The sequence below is a fragment of the Cervus elaphus genome, chromosome 14 (genome assembly GCF_910594005.1).
Source record: "Cervus elaphus chromosome 14, mCerEla1.1, whole genome shotgun sequence".
NCBI lineage: Eukaryota > Metazoa > Chordata > Mammalia > Artiodactyla > Cervidae > Cervus > Cervus elaphus.
In genome coordinates this window covers 65921819-65945219 of record NC_057828.1, presented here as the reverse complement: position 1 = coordinate 65945219, position 23401 = coordinate 65921819, and the positions used below count along the sequence as shown (strand labels likewise).

The 23401-nt window shown below is 37.8% G+C and overlaps 1 protein-coding gene across 13 annotated transcripts in view; it reads right to left on the bottom strand.

Annotated features, from left to right (window-relative positions):
• SMG7 (SMG7 nonsense mediated mRNA decay factor) overlaps positions 1–23401 on the bottom strand; it is a 78283-nt gene that overhangs the window by 42700 nt on the left and 12182 nt on the right. For 7 of the 13 annotated variants that reach the window (XM_043923704.1, XM_043923709.1, XM_043923707.1 and 4 more), the window contains exon 1: positions 4922–5060. The exons of the other annotated variants lie outside the window; for them this stretch is intronic. In XM_043923704.1, coding sequence (XP_043779639.1) covers positions 4922–5037 — 116 coding nt within the window. In that variant the 5' untranslated portion in view covers positions 5038–5060. Of the gene's footprint in view, positions 1–4921; positions 5061–23401 lie in introns of those variants that run through there. 13 annotated transcript variants of the gene reach the window in all.

The following is a 23401-nucleotide window of genomic DNA, read 5'->3' as shown; positions in this document are numbered from 1 at the left end:
ATATGTATAAATCCCCAAACCAGTTTTCCCATATGAAGAATCATCAATAATAGTCTCCTCAGAGTAAAGATCTATTTTTAATTTGTTAACATCATAATGTCACAAAGAAGACTTTGAAAATAAATTTTTTTAGATGGTGTATAATATATAAGAAATCAACAGATACGTGATCTTATTAAACCAACTGCTTTCACAAAGATTAGCACAAAATTCGCTACTTGATTATTTTACTTTTTTAATAAAGAGAAAATACTGTACCTCAACAACCTACTGGTTTTGTTAAAGATCAATATTATTAAAGATTAATACTACAATGCTTATATAAAGAGATACTAGTTTTCAAAAGTTTCCTGGCTTCTAGAAGGTGTGGCCACATGAATTCTTTTTTATTCTTACTTTAAGCTGAAGGAATTAATAAAAAGAATGAACAAAGAATCCAAGAATTAAAATCATCATGCCTTCAATAATAAAACAGCACTATTTAAAATAAAAAGCTTTCAAAATACTAAATATATTGTCTTTGTAAATAATAAAAATCAAGCACTTCTATCAAACAAGAAAAAAAAAGCCATTTAAAGGCTGAACAAAATCTGAAACATTCAGTGATAACCAAATATGTTTAAAGCCAACCATCTGAAGCAATACTCTTGGAGACCATGGGTGAGCATCAAGATCTATAAATACATTTAACACATTCTAATGCACTAGGTATACTAAAATAGCTAACACTATATTTAGCACTTATTATTGCTACATTGTTCTAAAGTAAGGGTTGCCATAAAGTAATCATTCAACCCTCACTATGTACTATTATGGCTCCCACTTTATAGCTAAAGAAGCCTAAGGAGATAGAGGTAAAGTAACATGACCAAAGTCATCAAGTTAGCAAGTAGTAGAGGTAGCATTTTAACACACTGATTCCAGAGGCTAACTCCTAAACATTGCATCACAGGTCCTCTCCTATACAAGATTGTAAGGGGGGTGCAGGGCCGACAGGAATGTTTGATAATAAAAGCTCAAGGAACTGGGGCTTTCAAAAATTAAACATTTTACAGTAATTTATAATGTCACTAGAGGAAAAAACTAGTTAATGGTAATCTTCTTTAACAAATAGCTTGATTATACATACCACTGATACAACAATGCAAAGGTAACAAATACAGAATAATCTCTCAAGATCACACATTTATATTCATGGCTTAAAAATATACAAGATACTTCCAAGTAAGGGGCAAATACAGTGGAGGATTCCTTTCACCTGGACCAACCCCCTTCCATCTATGAGAAGAACACAGGAATATAAGCCAATGTCCTCTAAACTCACAATTGAGGAGAGGTGAATTAGTCTCTTTTGTTTTGGGAGGCAACACAATTTTTTTTTTAAATTTAAATAAAAGCCACAGCACATCTTATTTCAAGACAATTTACTTATTTCCATAAAGTACTAAGGAGTATTCAGGATACGAGCAGCCATCAGTTATGACCATAAACATAATAACCTGATAATTATTTGTGTTAAATAACAGGCCACAGAATAGACACTAGAAGGCGAGTATGTGCTTACAAATGCAGGTGCACACGCACACACACACTCCTGAGACCTGTAAGGTAACATCGAATGTCATGGATGGTAACACCAAGTCTCAGGTATTAATCAGAAAAAAATAAATCGTGTTGCTCTACTGTTGAATTTCACATAGAAAAATAACATCTAGGGAAATGCTGCTCCTAAGGGAGCTTCTCAGTAAGAGATAATAAAATTACTAACTTGCTTTCTCTCTCTATGGCACTTCACAGTCTGGCACAAATTTTCAAATCTCCCAACACTCCACTGCTCTGTATTACAACATTCATTCAATAATCTATACTATTTGAACTTGTGTACCTAGTTTTATAAAGGGCCAATTCTGGTCTAGGAATCTCAAAGCATGAGAAGGAATTTCTCTTCCAGGCAGAGAAAATATTACAAAAGAAAAACAAAGCTAAGCCAGTGAAGGAGGTAGACTGACGCATCAAATGCAGGGTAGGAAGCTACAGATAAGCTGGAGAATCACAGCAGACTGCGGACTGTGAGGCCGTGGGTGACATGTTAAGGAGCTCACGTTCTGTCTTTTAACTACTAGGAAGTCAATGCTGGGTTTTAAGCAGGGGTACAGCATTGTCAGAACTGCCTTTTTAAATGATTACAGCAACAAGATGCACGGAAGATGGGGTTTAAAAGGGCAAGACTGGAGGTAAGGAAGTGAAGGAAGGTAAGGAAGTGAAGGAAGGCAGTTAAAACCACGGGAGTAACTGTAATTGCCCAGAAAGGCAGAAGGGTGGTGGCAGCTCCCTAAAGGCAGATAAAAGAATGAAGAACACCAAGAAGAAACTCACAAGCACATGAGGGCAAAAGAAGAGGATAAACAGGAAGGGTAGTCAACAGTATCACAGGCAGTAGATAAGGACTCTAAGGACTGGAGGGTGTGTTGGATTTAGTGCAATAAGGGTTAATGACTGCCTCGTCAGAGGAAGAAAAAAGGTCAAACTGTAGGGAGAATGAGGAACAAGTAAGAGGGAGGCTTTTCAGTCAACTCTTAAGACACTGGGCTGTGAAGAGAAATAAAAGCGGGCCACAAGTAAAAGTTTCTTTTTTTCCAATGGGAGAGACTTCAGCATGTTTAGAATGAAGAAAAGAAGCGAGCAGAAATGAATAGGTTGAAGATATAGGAAAGAACAAAAGTGATACAGCATGGTTCTGGAAAAGATGGAAAGACATGAGAATGTGAAAAAGACAGGAGGCAAGACTGGCTTTGAAAAGAGATAGGATGAAATTGAAGGAAAGTAATATTACAAAGAATTGTGCTAGGAAAATTTGGGAGTAGGGCACGGTGGAGAGATGTCCAGAGAATTCACCACTACACTGCCTCAAATTCAGAGATAAAGCAGGAGATCAGATCAGTGTCTAAAAGTAAGAGGGAGATTAACTGAGGAGACTGGTGAACCTATGGGATAATAACAAAATGAACAGGCAAAAGAACTGAGAAAAAGTGATGAGTACAGTATGGATCACACACAACAAAAAAACCTGAGAAGATGGTGTTCAGGACTATACCCCCCGCACCCAGAACAATGCCTGGTATGTCACAGCCGTTCAAAATTGTGCTGAATTAATGAATGGTAAAATGTGTATCATACTAAGGCAATTTTATGTAACACAAAATGATACAGAAGAAAGAGACTTAGGTCTGAATCTGGGTTCATATTAATAGTGCTACCTTGGAGTTTCTTTTTAAGAAATCTCATCTTCCTCATCTACAAAACAGGGATACAAGCTCCCTTTCAGAGTTGCTATCAGTAATAAACAAAACAGGTAAGTTTCACAAAAGAACACAGGTGATAACTCCAAGTTGTTGTTGTTGAGTCACTAAGTTATGTCTGACTCTTTGCGACCCCATGGACTGCAGCATGCCAGGCTTCCCTGTCCTTCACTATCGTCTGGAGTTTGCTCAAATTCATGTCCACTGAGATAACTCCAAGAGAGAAGGTTAACCTGTGACATGAATACTTCAGTGACCACCAAATTACTTTTGTTAACTGGGTCACTGATATAGGATCCTTTCTGAGGCAACAAACTAGATTGAAGACGGCAACATTCCAAGGTGGAGGTCAAAAATCCTGGGTCATCTATCACCACATAATGCTGAGTAACAAAAGAGAACCCGAATGTCGTAATGACCACATTCTAGTATGCACAGAAAATAAAAACAAGAGATTAATATGTAAAAATTGCAAAGGACTTACATTATTGTATTTTTTGTTTCTCCTCAAACATTAGTTTTGATTACATAAGACTTAAAAAAAATACAGTTTAAAGTTGGATCCACGAACACATTTTTCTCCTCTCCAAACATTAGTTTTGATCACACAGCTTAGGCAAATACAGTTAAAAATTGGACCTGACAGCACATCAAGCAAACTATGAAGTACAGAATGCCATCTAAGCTCATCTCCTAAGAATTAATCAATAGCTTACATAATAATACAGTTGATCATTTACTATTTGCCAGGTGTTGTTTATGTGCTACTACATACTATTAAACCTTTAATTCTCACAAGAAATCTATCAGGTAAGTAACAATACTATTCCCATTTTTCTGACTAAGAAAAAGTTAAACAACCTGCCCCAAATCACACAACTGGGAAGTGGCAGAGTTTGGGTTCCACCCTGCAGTCTGGTTCCAGAGCTCATAAGCTTTATACAATAAAGCAAGGCTTCTGGAATGGCCTGGCTCTGGGTGTCACAGTCATGGTATCAACTTGTAAGGACAACCAGCACTTCACACTTAAAAGTCTCATCTCTGACACCAAGCACCTTCACACTATCATTTAAACTGATACAAGCTACAGTGAGAAGAGTTACCAGCTCACTGTGTGGCTGGAGAGGGCTTCTCTTGCACACCATCATACACCTATTTCTATAGGCATCTAGAAGGCCTGACTGTATGCAGACTAACATACAGAAGCAAGAACTGAGGCTCCCTGTATTCCAAATGAACTGCTATATATGTAATCCAAAACAGGAATTTTTATTCTAATGGATAGTCCACCACAAGATAAATCGTATGCCCCTATGCTTGCCATAAATATTCAGAGACCACATGTGCAAACATAAAATTTACATTTACGCTACTAAATGTTTAAAAATTTTCTTTGGACTGTAAGATATAAATGCTCATGACAAAGTAAACACACAAGGTTCTTATGAGGCTGCATAAGTCAAAACAAAAAAACCCTTAGCACTCCCTCCCCCATCCCGGCCATTATCAAATGCTTCAGAAAGCTTCTAATTCTTCTACTAGTGTTCATAGTATGTGAATACTTTAACATATCTCTAAAAGGAATACAAACATGTAGAAATCCCTTGTAATTTTTATCCTACCTAATATTACTTGATTTCAGATGCTCCTCTGATTTCAAGTTTCCGGTCCTCATCTGGGACTTAAATGAAATGTTTTCTCCCACAATGACTATCTGCAAGAACATCCAATTTCTCATAAGGTAGAATGGTTTAAGACATTCTAGATAGAGGAGAGGAGGAAAATATGAGTTAACTCACAATAACAGAGAACCCCCTTGAAGAAAGTTAAATTATTTTCTCTTTAAAATGATCAATGTCAAAGGCAAAAGGAAAGATATCATGGCTTTTTTCCTTGTTATACTTAGTTTCTGTGAGTACACATTTTAAAATTCTGTTTTGTATATATCTAAAATTCTAGTTTGGGATCCAACTGTTATTCTAATCTCCCTGCCTGAAACCTGAGTGATCTCTAAATCGGTTACCCAGAAGGGTTCTTGTGGTACACCAAGGTTCAGGAGCAGATGGCTGGTCCAAACAGGACTATGTATGGAAGGAAAACCATGTAAAGCAATTAAACCACAATTATAGAAGGTACAAAAAAAGCTTACATTCTGAGACCAGCTAAAAGGCAGGTATTTAGATTTTCAGTCACTCAATGAAATGCATGCTAAGTTGCTTTAGTCATGTCTGACTCTTTGCGACCCTATGGACTTGTAGCCCACCAGGCTCCTCTGTCCATCGGATTCTCCAGGCAAGAATGTTGGTTGCCATGCCCTTCTCCAAGGGATCCTTCCAACCCAGGGATTGAACCTGCGTCTCTTATGTCTCCTGGATTGGCAGATGGGTTCTTTACCACTAGCCCCACCTATGAAGCCCTACTGAATAATAATTTGGTTATTTCTCTGCACTAAACAAGAGTGTTAAGGACTAGGTATACAATGGTAAACAAAACATTACAGCTCCTGCCAGATTTAAATTCTAATGTGGAGACAGCCCAACAGTAAAGAGGAGGCAGCAGAAGGTAGTGGTTAAAGGCATGGGCTTGGATATCACACTGTACTCAGGGCATGCTGGGAATAACTCAAGCCACTTGCACAATTTCTTTCAGACACCAATTTAACTTAAAGATTTGGGCAAAATAAATTGAGTAATTATTATTAAATACTGATAACCACTTACACTTAAAATTATTACGTGGCAGATTCTATACTAAATGCTTTACACATTGATCTCACAGACTCGGAAAATAAAATGTCGCAGTTAAGTATCATATTCAGACTGCCTGGGTTCAAACCTAGCTCTGCTCTTTACTAGCTGTGTAACTTTAGGAAAATTACTTCTCTATGCCCTAATTTTATCAGCAGTAAGAAGGAGACAACAAAAGTACCCACTTCACGGACATGTTTTGAGGATTAAATGAGGTAACAGAAATAAAACATCTAGGATTGTTCCTTGTTATATAAGCCCTCAAAAACTATTATTGTCATTATTATCATTATAGGTATTGTTACTCTGCCCAACAATCCTAAGACGTAAATGCTATTATTATCCTCATTTTAAAATTAGGAAATTGAAGCTAAGAATGCACATTAATTGATTCTAGAATAGAAGACAAAGTTATTCATAATTTTAAATAATAAAACATCAATATTAAGAGAAATTTCAAACATGCAGGAGGTCTATGTGGACTCTGGCTCCATACTTTCAACACATATTTAATCACCTGTGATTTTAGTTGCACTTTAGTGGAAAAGACTAGGAGAAAATACCTCATGACAAAACCCAAGTTCACTGGCACAGCATGTTAATATATATGTTAGGACCCAATAAACCAAATTACTTTTAGTTCCCTGCTCTTTTGCCCCACTGCATCTTGATTCATGCTTTCACTCAACCTGAAATGCCTTTCCCCGTCCTTCTTTGTCTGGTTAACCCCTTTCTGTATTTTAACAGCAACTCCTCTAAGAGGGACTCGGCTTGGCCAAGCACTCCCAGTGAATCTTAAGGCCCACTTCTTTAGCAGCACTGACAGCACTATGGTGAAGTTATTCACTTACACGTTTCCTGCACTAGAGATTATTGATTCTATTAGGTGATGTAGGCTAGGATGGCGGTTCTCAACACTATTGGACTCAATGCTTAAAAAAAAAAGATATCCTTTGCAACAATGCTTTTATCTTCCTGAAATAAAATACAAGATGATATATTTATTTAACACATTAAAATGAATAAATGCCTTCTACAAGGAAAAATAAAAAGAAAGAAATTTTTAATAAAACTAGTATCACAATATCAAATGGTCGGGTAAGACTATTCTTTAAGAAATAATGAAGTTATCAGTGCTTGTGCATAACATGTGGCTTGCAGTATCTCAGTCTCCCAGACCAGAGACTGAACCCGGGTTGGTGGCAGTGAAAGTGCCAAGTCTTAATTAATCATTGGACCACTAGGGAGTTCCTGTAGATACTTTTAAGAAAAGGTTAACAGAATTCCAAAGTCAGGAAAATGAAAGTAAAAATCTAAGTAGATATTAGAATTAAAATGAGTTTCAATGTAAGTAACAGCAAATCAAATTTACTGGAAATGCTAAGAGAAAAATAACCTGACATGGGACAGCATGATAAGACAAAGGATAAAGAGCTGACCTGAAGAAAATAAGGGTGTGACTATATCCCTTGATAGGTAAGTAGGAAACTAACATTAGGTTAGAAAAAGAAACAGTAAACAGTCCTTTATATGATGTAAAACACCATATAAATTTAGGTTAGGGAAAAGTAAAGTACAACTTCCCAATTTGGAGTATAACATGGGATATGGACAAGTTAATTAACTCAGCCAGCAACAATATTAAGATACTGTCTGATTTAACTGAATAAAACAATCTGTACATTGTTTTGGTATAGACAGAAATTTCTACTTCTGTGGTCTCCAACATTTAAGAGAGATAAAAAAAAGTCAAATCTGACTTTTCCACCCAGGAACCATTATTTAACCTATACTTCCAGACATCAGTTTATTTAGTCAGGTTCCTTTTTTCTTTATTATTTACCTATTTGTCTAAAGAAAGGGGTGATGCATTATAATAAAATAATCTAACACACCTGATACCAATCATAGAGGGCCTACAGCAGACTGTTACATTAATGGCCCCCAGTGAATCACACACCTCCTGGCATCTGTACCATTGTGAACTCTCTTCACACAGTGACCTTGGGTTGGCTGTGTGACTTACTTTGGCCAATACTTCAGGAAGTGTGACACAAACGGAGGCTGGACAAGCACTTGTGCATTGAGGCTTGCCCTGCTGTTACGCCTTCACAATGTTATAAAGCAGAGGAGACAGACGACTTGGAAAGAGGAGACCCCATTTTCCCACCTATCACAGTCATCCCAGTTGACAGTTCAGACATTTAAGTGAGGCCATCTTGGACCCTTCAGGACACTGAGTCACTGGATGACCAGTTAGCCAACTCGACCTAGACAGTCTGAGAGAGGGGACACCTTTGGATATGTTGAGCAAAGAAGCTCCATGACCTTACCTAGGTTTTAACACGTTCCACTGAGCCACTATGTCAAGAATGCACTGGCTTGAACCAGTAGGCAGCAATGGAGAAAATAAAATGTGACCAGATTTTGACCAACAGGGTTTGCGGAGTGAAATTTTAAACACACACAGAGAGACAGGAATCAAAAACGATTCATGAGGATTTGTCATGTACTAGCTAAAGATAAAAGTAGGCGCAGGGTAAAGAGTTCATTCTGGACAACAATGCTTGGCACATGGTGTTATATAAACCACTTGCTATTGTTTTTTACGATGATGGTAACTTTAAGATATTATACATCCATGTGAATGTATACTAGCAGTTATTTAAGAATCTGAAGGACTTAAAGGATCCTTTATCATTTAAATGATCCTGAATCATTTAAAGGAAAGATATGTAACCACAGAAATCCACCTTGGGAGTCATCATCACAAGGCAAGAAATGACAAGGGAATAGTAAAAAGACAATTAATGACAATAGAGAAAGGAGGGAAACTTGAAGTTTTGTGGTGTAGTGGAAGCCAAATGAAGGAGCTTCAAGAAAAGAAGGTAGAATCAGTAAGCGCTGCTCGTGCAGCAAGTAAAATGAGGCCTCAGAACTGACTACTGGATTCAGTACGTGGAAGTCACTGAGGATCTCGTTAGGAACAATGTGGGCAGTGAAGTGGGAGCATCAGCCCATGGACTGACTTTAAAGGAAAACAGGAGGAAAGGGAGACTAAAACTGAGTTTAGATACCTTTTTCTGGGAAGGAGAGGCAAAAGAGTGAGGGTCAAAAGTTTTTAAGATGGAATATATGTCTTTTTAATGAAATGGAATAGGATAAATAACAAGAGAAGAATTCAATGGAGAGGGAAAAAAAAGGCTGAAAACAAAGTCTCATGAATGCCAGAGGGGGGTTATACAAGTTTCTTTAAATATAATACAGTTTAAAAGGCAAAAACACTCCTGAATGAAAGAATAAAACTTGAAGCGAATAATATAAAGAAAGACAAGTAATAATCAGTGGAGACTAGGGTGAATGGCAAGTGGATTACAGAAACCATTCTCAATTTAACTTTCATAGCAACCTGAGGTAACTACTATTTTTTTGGTTTTAAAAACAAAGAAACAAAGACTCAGAGATTTTAGGAAACTTGCCCAAGATCACAAAGGTAGTAAATGCTAGGACTGAGGTTCAAATCCAAGTATATCAGAATTCCAGAACCTTGCTGTTGCTATTCAGTCGCTAACTCGTGTCCAAACTCTTTGTAACCCCATGAACATGCCAGTCTCTGTCCTCCAAGGAGTTTGCTCAAATTCATATCCATTTGAGTTGGTGATGCTATCTAACCATCTCATCTTTTGCTTTCAGTATTTCCCAGTATCAGGGTCTTTTCCAAAGAGTCAGCTCTTTGCATCAGGTGGCCAAAGTATTGGAACTTCAGCTTGAGTCCTTCCAACGAATATCCAAGGTTGATTTACTTTAGGATTCAGTTCAGTTCAGTTGCTCAGTTGTGTCCAACTCTTTGAGACCCATGGACTGCAGCATGCCAGGCTTCCCTGTCCATCACCAACTCCCAGGGCTTGCTCAAACTCATGTCCATCAAGTTAGCAATGCCATCCAACCATCTCATCCTCGGTCGTCCCCTTCTCCTTCTGCCTTCAATCTTTCCCTGCATCAGGGTCTTTTCAAATGAGTTTGTTCTTCATATCAGGTGGCCAAAGTATTGGCGTTTCACTTTCAGCATCAGTCCTTCCAATGAATATTCAGGACTCATCTCCTTTAGGATTGATTGACTGGATCTCCTTGCAGTCCAAGGGGCTCTCAAGAAGTCTTCTCCAACACCACAGCTCAAAAGCATCAATTCTTCGGCATTCAGCTTTCATTACAGTCCAACTCTCACATCCATACACGACTACTGAAAAAACCATAGCTTTGACTAGACGGACCTTTGTTGGCAAAGTAATATCTCTGCTTTTTAATATTCTGTCTAGGTTGGTCATAGCTTTTCTTCCAAGGATCAAGCATATTTTAATTTCATGGCTGCAGTCACCATCTGCAGTGATTTTCGAGCCCCCCAAAATAAAGTTTGTCATTGTTCCCACTGTTTCCCCATCTATTTGCCATGAAATGATGGGACTGTATGCCATGATTTAAGTTTTTTGAATGTTGAGTTTTAAGCCAACTTTTTCACTATCCTCTTTCACCTTCATCAAGAGGCTCTTTAGTTCTTTGTTTTCTGCCATAAGGGTGGTGTCATCTACGTATCTGAGGTTATTGATATTTCTCCTGGCAATTGTGATTCCAGCTTGTGCTTCACCCAGCCCAACATTTTGCATGATGTACTCTGCAAGCAAGTTAAATAAGTAAGGTGACAATATACAGCCTTGACATACTCCTTTCCTGATTTGGAACCAGTCTATTGTTCATGTTCTACCAGTTGCTTCTTGACCTGCATACAGATTTCTTAGGAGGCAGGTCAGGTGGTCTGGTATTCCCATCTCCTGAAGAATTTTCCACAGTTTGTTGTGATCCGCACAAAGGCTTTGGCATAGTCAATAAAGCAGTAGTAGATATTTTTCTGGAACCCATCTTGCTTTTTCAATGATCCAACGGATGTTGGCAAAATCCTTTAGGATTGCCTGGTCTGATCTTGCAGTCCAAGGAACTCTCAAGAGTCTTCTCCAGCACCACAATTTGAAAGCATCAATTCTTCAGCACTCAAGACTTCTTTATGGTTCAACTCTCACATCCGTATTATGACTACTGGAAAAACCATAGCTTTGACCATACAGACCTTTGTTGGCAAAGCTTTTTAATACACTGTCTAGGTTTGGCATAGGTTCCAAGGAACAAGTATCTTTTAATTTGATGGCTTCAGTCACACCCGTAGTGATTTTGGAACCCAAGAAAATAAAATCTGTCACTGCTTCCACATTTTGCCCTTCCTTTTGCCATGAAGTGATGGGACCAGATGCCACAACCTTAAGTCTTTTTTAACGTTGTGTTTCAAGCCAGTTTTTCACTCTTCTTTTACCCTCATCAAGAGGCTCTTTAGTTCCTCTTTCCTTTCTGCCATTATAGTGGTATCACCTGCCTATCTGATAACCTAAACTTCACTTATTCATTATTCCATAATACAATACAGACCTCAATTTTCAACAATTCACATATCCAAAGTTAAATTATGAATATATTATTGTTGATGATTTTATTCAGAGCTTTCCTTTTTAATAGCTTTAAAATTTAAAGCTTCTGCTCTTCAATGTAGACCATTAAAGAAGTGAGAAAGCAAGCTAATGTGTATATACAAACACATACAGAGGCTTTATGCTCAAAACATTAAAGAGAACTCAGTAATAAGACAATCAATTTGAAAAATGGGCTAATGATTTAGATACTACAAAAGAAGATACACAAATGGCCAATAAGCACATGAAAAGGTGCTCAACATCTTCAGTCGTCTGAAAATGCAAGTCTACGAGATACCAATGCATGTGCACTGGAATGGTGAAAATCAAAGAGATTATCAATACCAAATACTGAAGGAAAGGATATGGAATAACCAGGACCCTTCTAACACTGCTACTAAGAGTAACAAAATGTTATAATCGCGCTGGCAAACAGCTTGGTAATTTTTAATAAAGTTGTACATGTACTTACTATATGACCTATCAATTCCACTCCTAGGTATTTACCAAAAGAAATGAAAACATGTCCATGAAAAGACTTTCATATTACATTCCTAAAGCTTTATTCACAATAGCAGAAAAGCAGATACAAACGAAAGGCCCATTAAAAGGTCAATGGATAAATAAATTGTGGCAGTCACATGATGAAACAGTTGTTCACTCAGTCACGTCGGCCTCTTTGCGACCCCTTGGACTACAGCACATCAGGCTTCTCTGTCCATCACAATCTCCAGGCGCTTGCTCAAACTCATGTCCATTGAGTCAGTGGCGCCATCCAACCATCTCATCTCTGTCGTTCCCTTCTCCTCCTGCCCTAAATCTTTCCCAGCATCAGGATCTTTTCTAATGAGTCAGTTTTTCCCATCAGGTGGCCAAAGTATTGGAGTTTCAGCTTCAGCATCAGTCCCTCCAATGACTATTCAGGACTGATTTCCTTTAGGATGGACCAGTTTGACCTCCTTCAGGTCCAAGTGACTCTCAAGAGTCTTCTCCAACACCACAGTTTAAAAGCATCAGTTCTTCAATGCTCAGCTTTCCTTACGGTCCAACTCTCACATCCGTACATGACTACTGGAGAAACCACAGCTATGACTATATGGACCTTTGTTGGCAAAGTAATGTCTCTACTTTTTAACATGCTGTCTAGGTTGGTCATAGCTTTTCTTCCAAGGAGCAAGCGTATTTTAATTTCATAGCTGCAGTCACCATCTGCAGTGATTGTGGAGCCCCCCGAAATTAAGTCTGTCACTGTTCCCACTGTTTCCCCATCTATTTGCCATAAAGTCATGCCATGATCTTAGTTTTTTTAAGCCAGCTTTTTCACTCTCTTCTTTCACTTCACCAAGAAGCTTTTTAGTTCCTCTTTGCTTTCTGCTGTAAGGATGGTAACATCTGCATATCTGAGGTTATTGATATTTCTCCCAGCATCTTGATTCCAGCTTGTGCTTCTCAACAATAAATAGGAACAAACTATTGATTCATGCAACAAAGAGGATTATTCTCAAAAATATTACATCAAGCAAAAGAATTTGGACATAACAAGAGTATGTACTGTATTACTTCATTTATGAAGTTCTGAAACAAGCGAAAGTAATCTTTTGTGATAAAAGTTAGAATAATGATTGCCTGAGACATAGAGAAACAAGCAGGGGTAGGGGTAGGACTGACTACAAAGGGGCCGGGGTGAACTTATTTTAGGATTTGGAAATGTTCTATACCTTAGCTAGGGCAGTGGTTAGAGGTATATGTTCATCAAAATTCATGACTGTGCACTTAAAATGAGTGTATTTTCATTATATATAATGATTACCTCAATTAATGTGATTTAAAACAGTTTACACCACATGATCATAACCTGACTAAATTCATTACCTGTATATGCATAAAATGCATATCATATATTCATAAAAAAGACTGGACTGTGTGAATAGTGCTGGTGGCAATTTAATATTCCAGTTTTTTATTGCAATATTTTAATTTAACTCAATGTAACAATTATTTGTTACACTGTACAATGTACAATTGTACCATGTACAATTATTACAATTGTAATAATTGTAAACAAGTCATTTAACAATAAATGACTACTAAATATATCAATGTCCTAATAAAGCAATTATTAAATATTTTAAGGTTAGAATGCTTTCTGCATAGAAAGCTTTCACTAGTCAGACTAAAATAATTTCTAATAAATAAATATCCTTTCCCATTAGGTTTAAATGTACTTCATTCCTTCCAATCTAAATTTCCTTTGATCTTGCTATTCCCCTCAAGCATCCACCCTAATCCTTGCCTCTAAACTTTGTTAAAAGACAATATGTTAAGTACTGAATTCACTTTCTCATTATCCCATCACTTTTAAACTTTCAATTAGGTGTCCATCCTTATCACTGTAACACACTTCTCCAGAGTTAACAATGACTTTGCCCAATCTAGGAGCCTTTTCTCAGTCCTCACGTTTGCTGAACTCTGTAGTATTTCTCAATAGTATATTGTATCAGCATTCTTTCAAACTTTAGCCCATATCAAAATCACTCAAGAGATTTTGAAAATGATTGCTGGACCTTATCCCCAAAGTTTCTGATTCAGCAGGTCTAAGAAAGCACACAAGAATTTGTATTTCTAATAAGTTCCCAGGTAATGATGCTGCTCCTAATCTGGGGACCACTCTTTGAGAACTTACTCTATTAGAGTAAGCCTTCATTAAAGCTTTCTGCACACTTAGCTGACCTTTCTTCTGCTTTCTTCTTTCTTCTGCTTCTTCACACCTTCCTGACCCTTCCTACCTTTGGATAGGTCATTTCTTGCCTCTTTCTGCTTCCACCTATCTAGATTAAGAAAGTCATTAACAATGAAAGTTAAGCTTCACTATCACTTGGCACCTATTCCCTAAGTGTCTAGCCCTAACACCCTTATACTTCTATAATTCCTTCCCATATCTAACACCACACACAGTGATGAAAAGCTAAAAGCACTCTCGTTACTTTTGTTCAACACAGTATTGAAAGTCCCAGTTGCAGCAATCAGACAAGAAAAAGAAAGGAATCCAAATTGGAAAGGAAGAAGTAAAACTGTGCAGGTAACATGCATGATATTATACATAGAAAACGTTAAGGAAACCACCAAAAAACCCACTATAGACCATCAATGAATTCCATAAAGTTGCAGGACACAAAATTAATATACAGAAATCTGTTGCACTTCTAGACACTTAACAATGAACTATAAGAAAATGAAATTAAGGAAACAATTTCATTTACAATTGCATCAAGAAGAATAATACCTAGGAATAAGCCTACCCAAGAAGGTAAAAGACTTGTACTTGGAAAACTGAAAAAACTGATTAGAGAAACTGAAGACGACATAAACAGACGGAAAGAACTAGTACTGTTAAAATGACCATACAATTCAAAGCAAGCTACAGATACAATGCAATCCCTATCAAAATACCAATGGCATTTTTCACAAGACTAAAACAAATAACTTAAATATTTGTACAGAAACACATAACACCCTGAAAAGCCAAAGCAATCTTGAGAAAGAACAGAGCTGGAGGTATCATGCACCCTGACTTCAACTATATGACAAAACCACAGTAATCAAAACGGTATGGTATTGGCATAAAAATAGTCACACAGATCAATGGAGCAGAACAGGGAGCCCAGCAACAAACCCACACACTTACGGTCAATTAACCAACAGGTGGTACTGGAGAAACTGGACAGCTACATGTAGAAGAATAAAATTAGGACATTTCCTTATGCCACATACAAAAATAAACTCAAAATGGATTAAAGACCAAAATGTAAGACTGGAAATCAGAAAATGCTTAGAAGAAAACATAAGCAGAACACTTTGACATAAATTATGGCAATATTTTTTATTAGATCTGCCTCCTAAGGTAAAGGAAACATAAATAAGTAAAATGCGATCTAATTAAACTTAACACATTATCGACCAGAGACATATTAATACAGTTTTTGTTACCCAAATGTCACTTATTGGAGTGTTTCAATATTCACTTAATATAAAAAATTGCCAGCTACAGGTGTTAGCTTCTGCCAAAATCCCCTGGTCAACAATGTGTTAAAAGCTTTTGCACAGCAAGGGAAACCATCAACAAAATGAAAAGACAACACACAAATTGGGAGAAAATATTTGCAAACGATGTGAGCCACAAGAGGTTAATTTTCAAAATATACAAACAGCTCATACAACATTAAAAAAAAAAAAAAACACCTAAAAAAAGGACATAAAATTTGAATAGACATTTTTCCAAAGAAGAGATATGGCTGGCCAACAGGCACATGAAAAGAGGCTCAAACAGCACTGCTGCTGCTGCAAAGTCACTTCAGTCGTGTCCGACTCTGTGCGACCCCATAGACGGCAGCCCACCAGGCTCCGCCGTCCCTGGCATTCTCCAGGCAAGAACACTGGAGTGGGTTGCCATTTCCTTCTCCAATGCAGGAAAGTGAAAAGTGAAAGGGAAGTTGCTCAGTCGTGTCCGACTCGTAGTGACCCCATGGACTGCAGCCCACCAGGCTCCTCCGTCCATGGGATTGTCCAGGCAAGAGTACTGGAGTGGGGTGCCACTGCCTTCTCCACAAACACCACTACTAATCATCAAAGAAATGCAAATCAAAACCACAATGAGAAATCACCTAATATCTGTCAGAATGGCTCTCATCAGAAAGACCTCAAATAATGAAAGTTGGTGAGGATGTAGGAATGTACATTCCCATTTCTGGTGGGAATGTAAACTGGTACAGCCACTGTGGAAAACAACATGGAAGCTCTTCAAAAAGTTAAAAATAGAGCTACCACAGGATCCAGCAATTTCACTCCTGGGTATATATCCCAACAGAGCAAAAACACTAGTTTGAAAAGATAAATACATCCCAATGTTTATAGCAGCATTATTTATAATAGTCAAGATATGGAAGCAACCTAAGTGTCCATCAACAAGTGAATGGATAAAGAAGATGTAGTATAAACACACACACACATTAGTATACTACTCAGCCATAAAAAAGAATGAAATTTATGCCATTCACAACAACATGAATGGACTTGGAGAGTCTATGCTTTGTAAAATAAGTCAGACAGAGAAAGATAAACATTGTATGTTATCACTTACATGCAGAATCTAAAAAATCAAAATAATTAGTAAATATAACAAAAAATAAACAGATTCACATATTAGAGAACAAACTAGTGGTTACCAAAGAAGAGAAGGGGAAGAAGATACGTGTGGGGATTAAGAGGTACAAACTACTATGCATAAAATAAACTACAGGATATACTATACAGCATGGGGAATATGGTCAATATTTTATACATGAAGTATAGACTTTAAAAACTGAGAACCACAACGTTGTACACCTGAAATTATATAATACAAATCAAATACACCTCAATAAAAAAACTAAATGTTGGTAATAAGCAGGATCTCCTACATTACTAGTTAACATTTACTGAGTGTTGGTATTGCTCTAAAGTTGTACCAGGACAATTAAGAGAAAGCCCTTCCCTCAAATGCTATCAGGGAATGGTGAACAAAGTAATCTGATCAATGAAAGAGACTGGGAATAAAAAGAAACATCTTGTCATTTATCTGACAAAATTCTAAGATGACTCAAAGATTTTCTGCAAGAAGGGACTTTTCAAAGACAATGTGAAGTCACATGAAAGAAAAAGTTAAGACTGTGAGTTAATGGAGAAGGTTGCTCTTTTTCTTGAGTAAACCAGTCTTACTTTCAGGTGACTATGTGTTTAAGAAGAAAAATGGTTAATTCAAAGATGTCAGGCCACATATGACATCTTTAGTAATCTGTTACTGTTTTTAAAAGCCACACTGAATTTTCCTTTTAAAGTACCTTAATCCAAGATTTGAATTTCATACATGCAAAACTGTGTTCCTTAGTATCAGAAGCTAACATCTGAATATGTCTATGTAACAACTCTATAAAGTCAACAGGGAAAAGGCAAGTCCAATTTTCTGTACTTTAGTTGTAAAAACTGGCAAGTCATTTTCCACTTGTCTGATTAGCTCAGGTGGGTCAGAACTATTTTTACCCATAATAGCTGGTTCTCAGTATCCCCAAAGGTCCTGGGAAATACTGTATTTAAGTAGCAATACTGAAGAAAGAACAGTTATACTGAGAGAAGAGTGGCAGACCGACTAGTCAGTCCTAGTTCATTAGTTTATTAATAAATTAATAAATTTACTTCAAATATAGAAGAAAACAATCTCCCCTACTGTTCCCCTTAGTAAGCTCTCTGAGAAATTACCCTACCCTCTTTTCTTATATTTCACAAAAAAATAAATGCATTAGGAAGCTTGAGATTGATGAGATCAGTTTGTTCAGACTATATATTCATATATAAAATATGCATATTTTTATGTAAGCATATAATAATAAACATAAATAAAACAAAAATAAAAGCAAAATCCTACAATCCCAGGCAAATAGGAAAATAAAACTATAGAGGTAGAGTCTGTATGATACATAGTTAAAAACATGGATTCTAAAGCCCGATTCCTGGGTTCAAATCATGGTTCTGCTACTCTATGTATGACCTTGGACTTAACTATTCTGCCTCTCTCTTTGATTTGCTATAAAATGAAGCTAATAATATATACCTCACAGGGTTGCCCTGAGGATTCACAATTAAAGAATGTTTGGAATAGTATCTAACACAAAATAAAATTGTCGGCTTATTATTAATCAGGTCAAAAGCACAAACCAACAGCCTCTCTCTATAAAGTTATCACACCTTACTGCTACTCTATGAAAGCTTCAACATTAAAGGTGAAAAAACAAAAAGTACATTAGCATTGCTAGATTACAGGTGACAGGAAGTTAATCCAGAACCCATAAGGCAGAGTGTCTAGGGCATAATTATTAACCTCTGACACTAAGTCGTGTCCAACTCTTTGTGACCCCATGGACTGGAGCCCACCAGGCTCCTCTCTCCATGGGATTTTATGGAGATGGCTGCCATTTCCTTCTCCAGGGGATCATCCTGGCCCAGGGATCGAACCCGTCTCTGTAGGCAGATTCTTTATCCACTGAGCCATCAGGAAGCCTGCATAATCATTAAGATGCCCTTCAAAAACAACAAACAGATCAAAATGATTTCTAAAAACTTTTTATAAAATCATAAAATAACAAAAACAATAAAAGGTATACCTATATAGCCACAAAAATCAGGATAGACTGTACATATTTCCTAAATATTAGTACAACACAAACACAAGTAAACCCTCACACAAAGGAAAGCAATTCCCTGTTAGCATTTAAAATGAGAGATATTTATGGTAATAAATTTTTGAGCACTTCAATCACTTGTAGCATCACACCAGCTGCCAAAAATACTGGAGAGGAAAGACTGTCATCTTAGGTATGAAAAAACAGTGGAGGTAACAGGTATAGGAAAGCAGGAAACTTGGAGATTATTTTATTAACGTGGTATTACATTATAACATTTCCAAACTCCTTTTATAGTACATGACTGTAATTCTCAGATTCTTAATTTTTCTCTCATTTCATTTCACCTCACTTGGGAATCTGGGGATCTGAAATGACTAACATAAAGGAAGGAATTATGGGACTTCCCTGGGTCCAGTGGTAAGAATCTGCCTGCCAAGGTAGGGGACCACAGGTTCAATCCCCGATCTGAGAAGATCCCACATGCCTCAGAGCAACTAAGCCTGTGTGCCACAACTACTGAAGACCGTGTGCCCCAGCACCTGTGCTCCGCAACAAGAGAAGCCACTGTAATGAGAAGCCCGTGCATTCCAACAAGAGAGTAGCCCCTGCTCGGCACAAAAGGAGAAAGACCAAGTGCAGCAAATGAAGACCCAGTGCAGTCTTAAAGAAAGAAAGAAAGAAAATCCTTTTAAAAGAAATTATGTCCACATTCAGGTCTAAGTAACTCATAATAATCTGCCACCTGACCACCTAGCCTACGTCCTGCCATTTCTCCACATACACCCCTCACATTAGTGTGTAGGTCACAATACCTTCGCAAAACTGTACCTTTCATTGGAAATGATCCTATGAAGAGTCTTCAAGGCTCTTGGAATTTTCCCCATAAAACAGTTTATAACACCCATCATAGTATCCTCAGTAACTCCATTTCCTTAAAACCAATCATCTAAATAAACTGCTACAATTAAGTTCTGTTTCTAGTTCTCTGAGAAGGTTAAAATGGTCAGAATTCCCTGGTGGTTCAATAGTTAGGACTCAGAGCTTTTACTGCCAAGAGCATGGGTTCAATCCCTCCACCGAGACTAGGCATAAGCCTCATGGCTCAGCCAAAAAAAAAAAAAAAGTAAATAAATAGATTAAATAATAAAATTATAAAGTGGCCATAAGTCCAGTGCACTTGTATTCACAGAACTGTCCCTGATCCAGTAATCTATCATAGTCCCAAAACTTAGTATGTGCTGTGCTTAGTCGCTCGGTCATGTCTGACTCTTTGTGACCCAAAGAATATAGCCCACCAGGCTCCTCTGTCCATGGGGATTCTCCAGGCAAGAATACTGGAGTGGGTAGCTTATCCCTTCCTCCAGGGGAACTTCTCAATCCAGGAATCAAACTGGGGTCTCCTGCATTGCAGGTGGATTCTTTACCAGCTGAGTTACTGGGGAAGCCCAGAACTTGGTATATGTAAGTTCAAATAAAGGAAAAAAAAAAAAACACTAATGCAATTCATTAAAGATAATTTAGGACAACTCCGTAAGAATGTGTGGTTTTTATATAACAAATAATGTACTGCTACTACTAATTATTAATAGCGCAATTTACTGCTTCTTTTTTAAACCCAGGTATAAGGCACCATGCTAAGAACTTTTACTATGTTATCTAATTTATTCCTTCTCAAACCCTAGGAAACATATTATCTCCACTCCACCACTGAGAAAACTGGAATCAAAACAATAGGTAACTTACCCACGATCATACACCCAGTTTTCAAACCCAGGGCTGCCAGAAAGTAAAGGCCTTGCTCTTAAATCACCACACCGTTAAGTGCTATGCTTGGCTAATGCTCATATTTGGAGTATCAGGCTAAACTTTCTGATAATACAGCTCCATTTTAAAAGTAAAGTAACACACTGATAAGGTACACCTTTCAATATAAGAATCAGTCTTAACGTAACAAGAAAAAGCAGAAAAAATACTAAATTCAAACAAGAGTTAAAAAACAAAACACAGCCACGGAAACACATAAACAAGAAACACATTAACACAGGAACAAGGCCAGAGCAGAGTCCAACAGAGGGCAGTAGACTGAAGTACATTCACTGAACGAACATTCATCAAACACATGCAAAGATTCCACTATGTATCAGGTACCATGGAGGCCTCAGGGATACACTTATTAGCCAAACAGTCCCTGAGCTCAATTTAAAAAATAAGTAAATAGAAGAGTCTATGGAGTTAAAAACAGAGAAGCCTTTGGTGACTTGACCAAGTATGGTTTCAGTGGAAAGGTAGAGGTAGAGACCAGAGAACACTGGGCTGAGGAAGTCAGCATAGATCATGTTTTAAGATGATAAATGGGGAAGATAAATGACAGAACAAATGCTAGGGAAGGACAGGTTAAGGGAAGCTTGTGCCAATGTTTACAATAAAACAAAGTTCCAGTAAAGAGGGAAAGGGTTGGATATAAAAACAAGCTGATGATATCCAACGCACACACACACACACAAAAGGCCACCTTAATAAGGAGGATGAGAACCTTTCCCTTTCTAAGAGGGGCAGAAGCAAGAACTAGTAGAAGGAGGAATAGGAAGCAGATCAGTACCACCAGAAGGCTCTTGCTGTTATGTTCACACAGGGGCCATCTGCTAAAAGTTGTAAAACTTCAAGAAAAAATACTTAAAGCTTAAATTAAAAGTACTGTGAAGAAACTAGCAAAACAGAGGGGAAAAAAGAATAGATATTAAAGTGGAAGTCTATGCATTTCAACAACAATTGGCCAGTCTGTAATTTTGTTTTTCCCAGCAACGCTATCAATTATACCCAAAGAAGTTTATTTTCAGAATCATTCAGAGTGAATTCTCCTAGACTGGGAGAACAGGCAGACTGAGGACACTGGTAAGACAGTTAAAGTAATATCTATAAAAGGGCAGAAGAGAAAAACAGGAGAAAGGAAAGAAAAAACCAGGAAGTGACTAAGAGCGAAAAAGTTTGGAATCTACACTGCAAGTCCTGAACAGAAGCAGCTGGATTAGAGCATGTCAGGATGTGGTCAAAGTGAAATGGTCAAATGTAGAACTTTAGAAGTAGAAGAATTCTGAAGAATAACAAAGTCTAAGGTATAATATGGGCATACGTGAAGGTTACTATATTAAAGAGAAATAAGAGATCAAAGAACAGGAAAAGGAGTGTTGCACTTTAAATGAGTGTTCCAAGAAAACACCAGTCCTATGAGATGTGACGTAGCTTTGGAAACACCAATCTCTATCTCCCTCTTGGAGGTTCATAATACCTATTAGCATATTATAAGCTATGAGAAGTTCTAAATAAAGAATCCAGTTTAATTCTGTATTCTTAATTTATTTTGCCTTGGAAAAACTGAGAATCCTAACACACATGAATTTGCCACATTCAGCAGAACACACTCTGGGAAATGCTGGCATACTGGATAGGCTTGTCTATGTGTGTGCTTAGTCACTCAGTCGTGTCTGACTCTTTGCCACCCCAAGGACTCTAGCCCGCCAGGTTCCTTTGTCCATGGGGATTTCCTAAGCAAGAATACTGGAGTGGATTGCCATGCCCTCCTCCAGGGGATCTTCCCAACCCAGGGATTGAGCCCAGGTCTCCTACACTGCAAGCAGATTCTTTCCTGCCTGAGCCACCAGGGAAGCCCTTTCTATAGATAAAGACATCAAAGAATGTGCTTCCAAAAAAAGGTGAAATATCAACACATGAAATCTTCAATACTGGGGAGCATGTACAGAAAAAGTTACCTTCTGGGAAGCGCCAGAATAGACTGCTTCCCAGGTGGCACAGTGGTAAAGGACCCACCTACCAATGCAGGCGACACAAGAGACTATGGTTCCATCTCTGGGTCTGGAAGATCCCCTGGAGAAGGAAATGGCAACCCGCTCCACTATTCTTGCCTGGAGAATTCCATGGACAGAGGAGCCTGGTGGGCTACAGTCCATGGGGTTGCAAAGAGCTGGGCATGACTGAGCACACACACACAAACTGTACAAACCTTTCTGATACTTTTTGGCACTATCTACCATGTATTATTTCCCTACTGCTGCTATAATGGATTATCACAAAATTAGTGGCTTAAAACAACACAAATTTTATTCTCTTATATAACGTCCGAAAGTTAGAAGCCTAAGTGAGTCTCAGTAAAGCAAAGTCAAGGTATAACCACGGCTATGAAGCTTTTTGGAGGTTCTAGGGAAGAACCTGAGTTTGTGCTTCTTCCTGGCTCTTGAGACTACCTGCATCTTTGGTGTGTGACCTGCTTCATTCCAACAGGATGCGCTCTCTGGTTCTGACTCTTCTGCTTCCTTCTTTCACAGTTAAAGGGTTCTTGTGATTACACTGGGCCCACCAAATAATCCATGATAATCTCCTTATTTTAAAACTAGCTGATTAGCAATCTCAATCCCGCCTCCCCCCATAACATAATATATTCTTCAGCTTTGGGGGATCAGGATGTAGATATCTTTTGGGAGGCTCATTATTCTGCCTACCACACTTAAAATACATTAAAACACGCATACCCTGTCATTCAAGTAAGCATACACAAGAGCAGGTGTGTACCAGGATGCTCATTACAGTATTTTTTTAATAATAATAAAGTACTG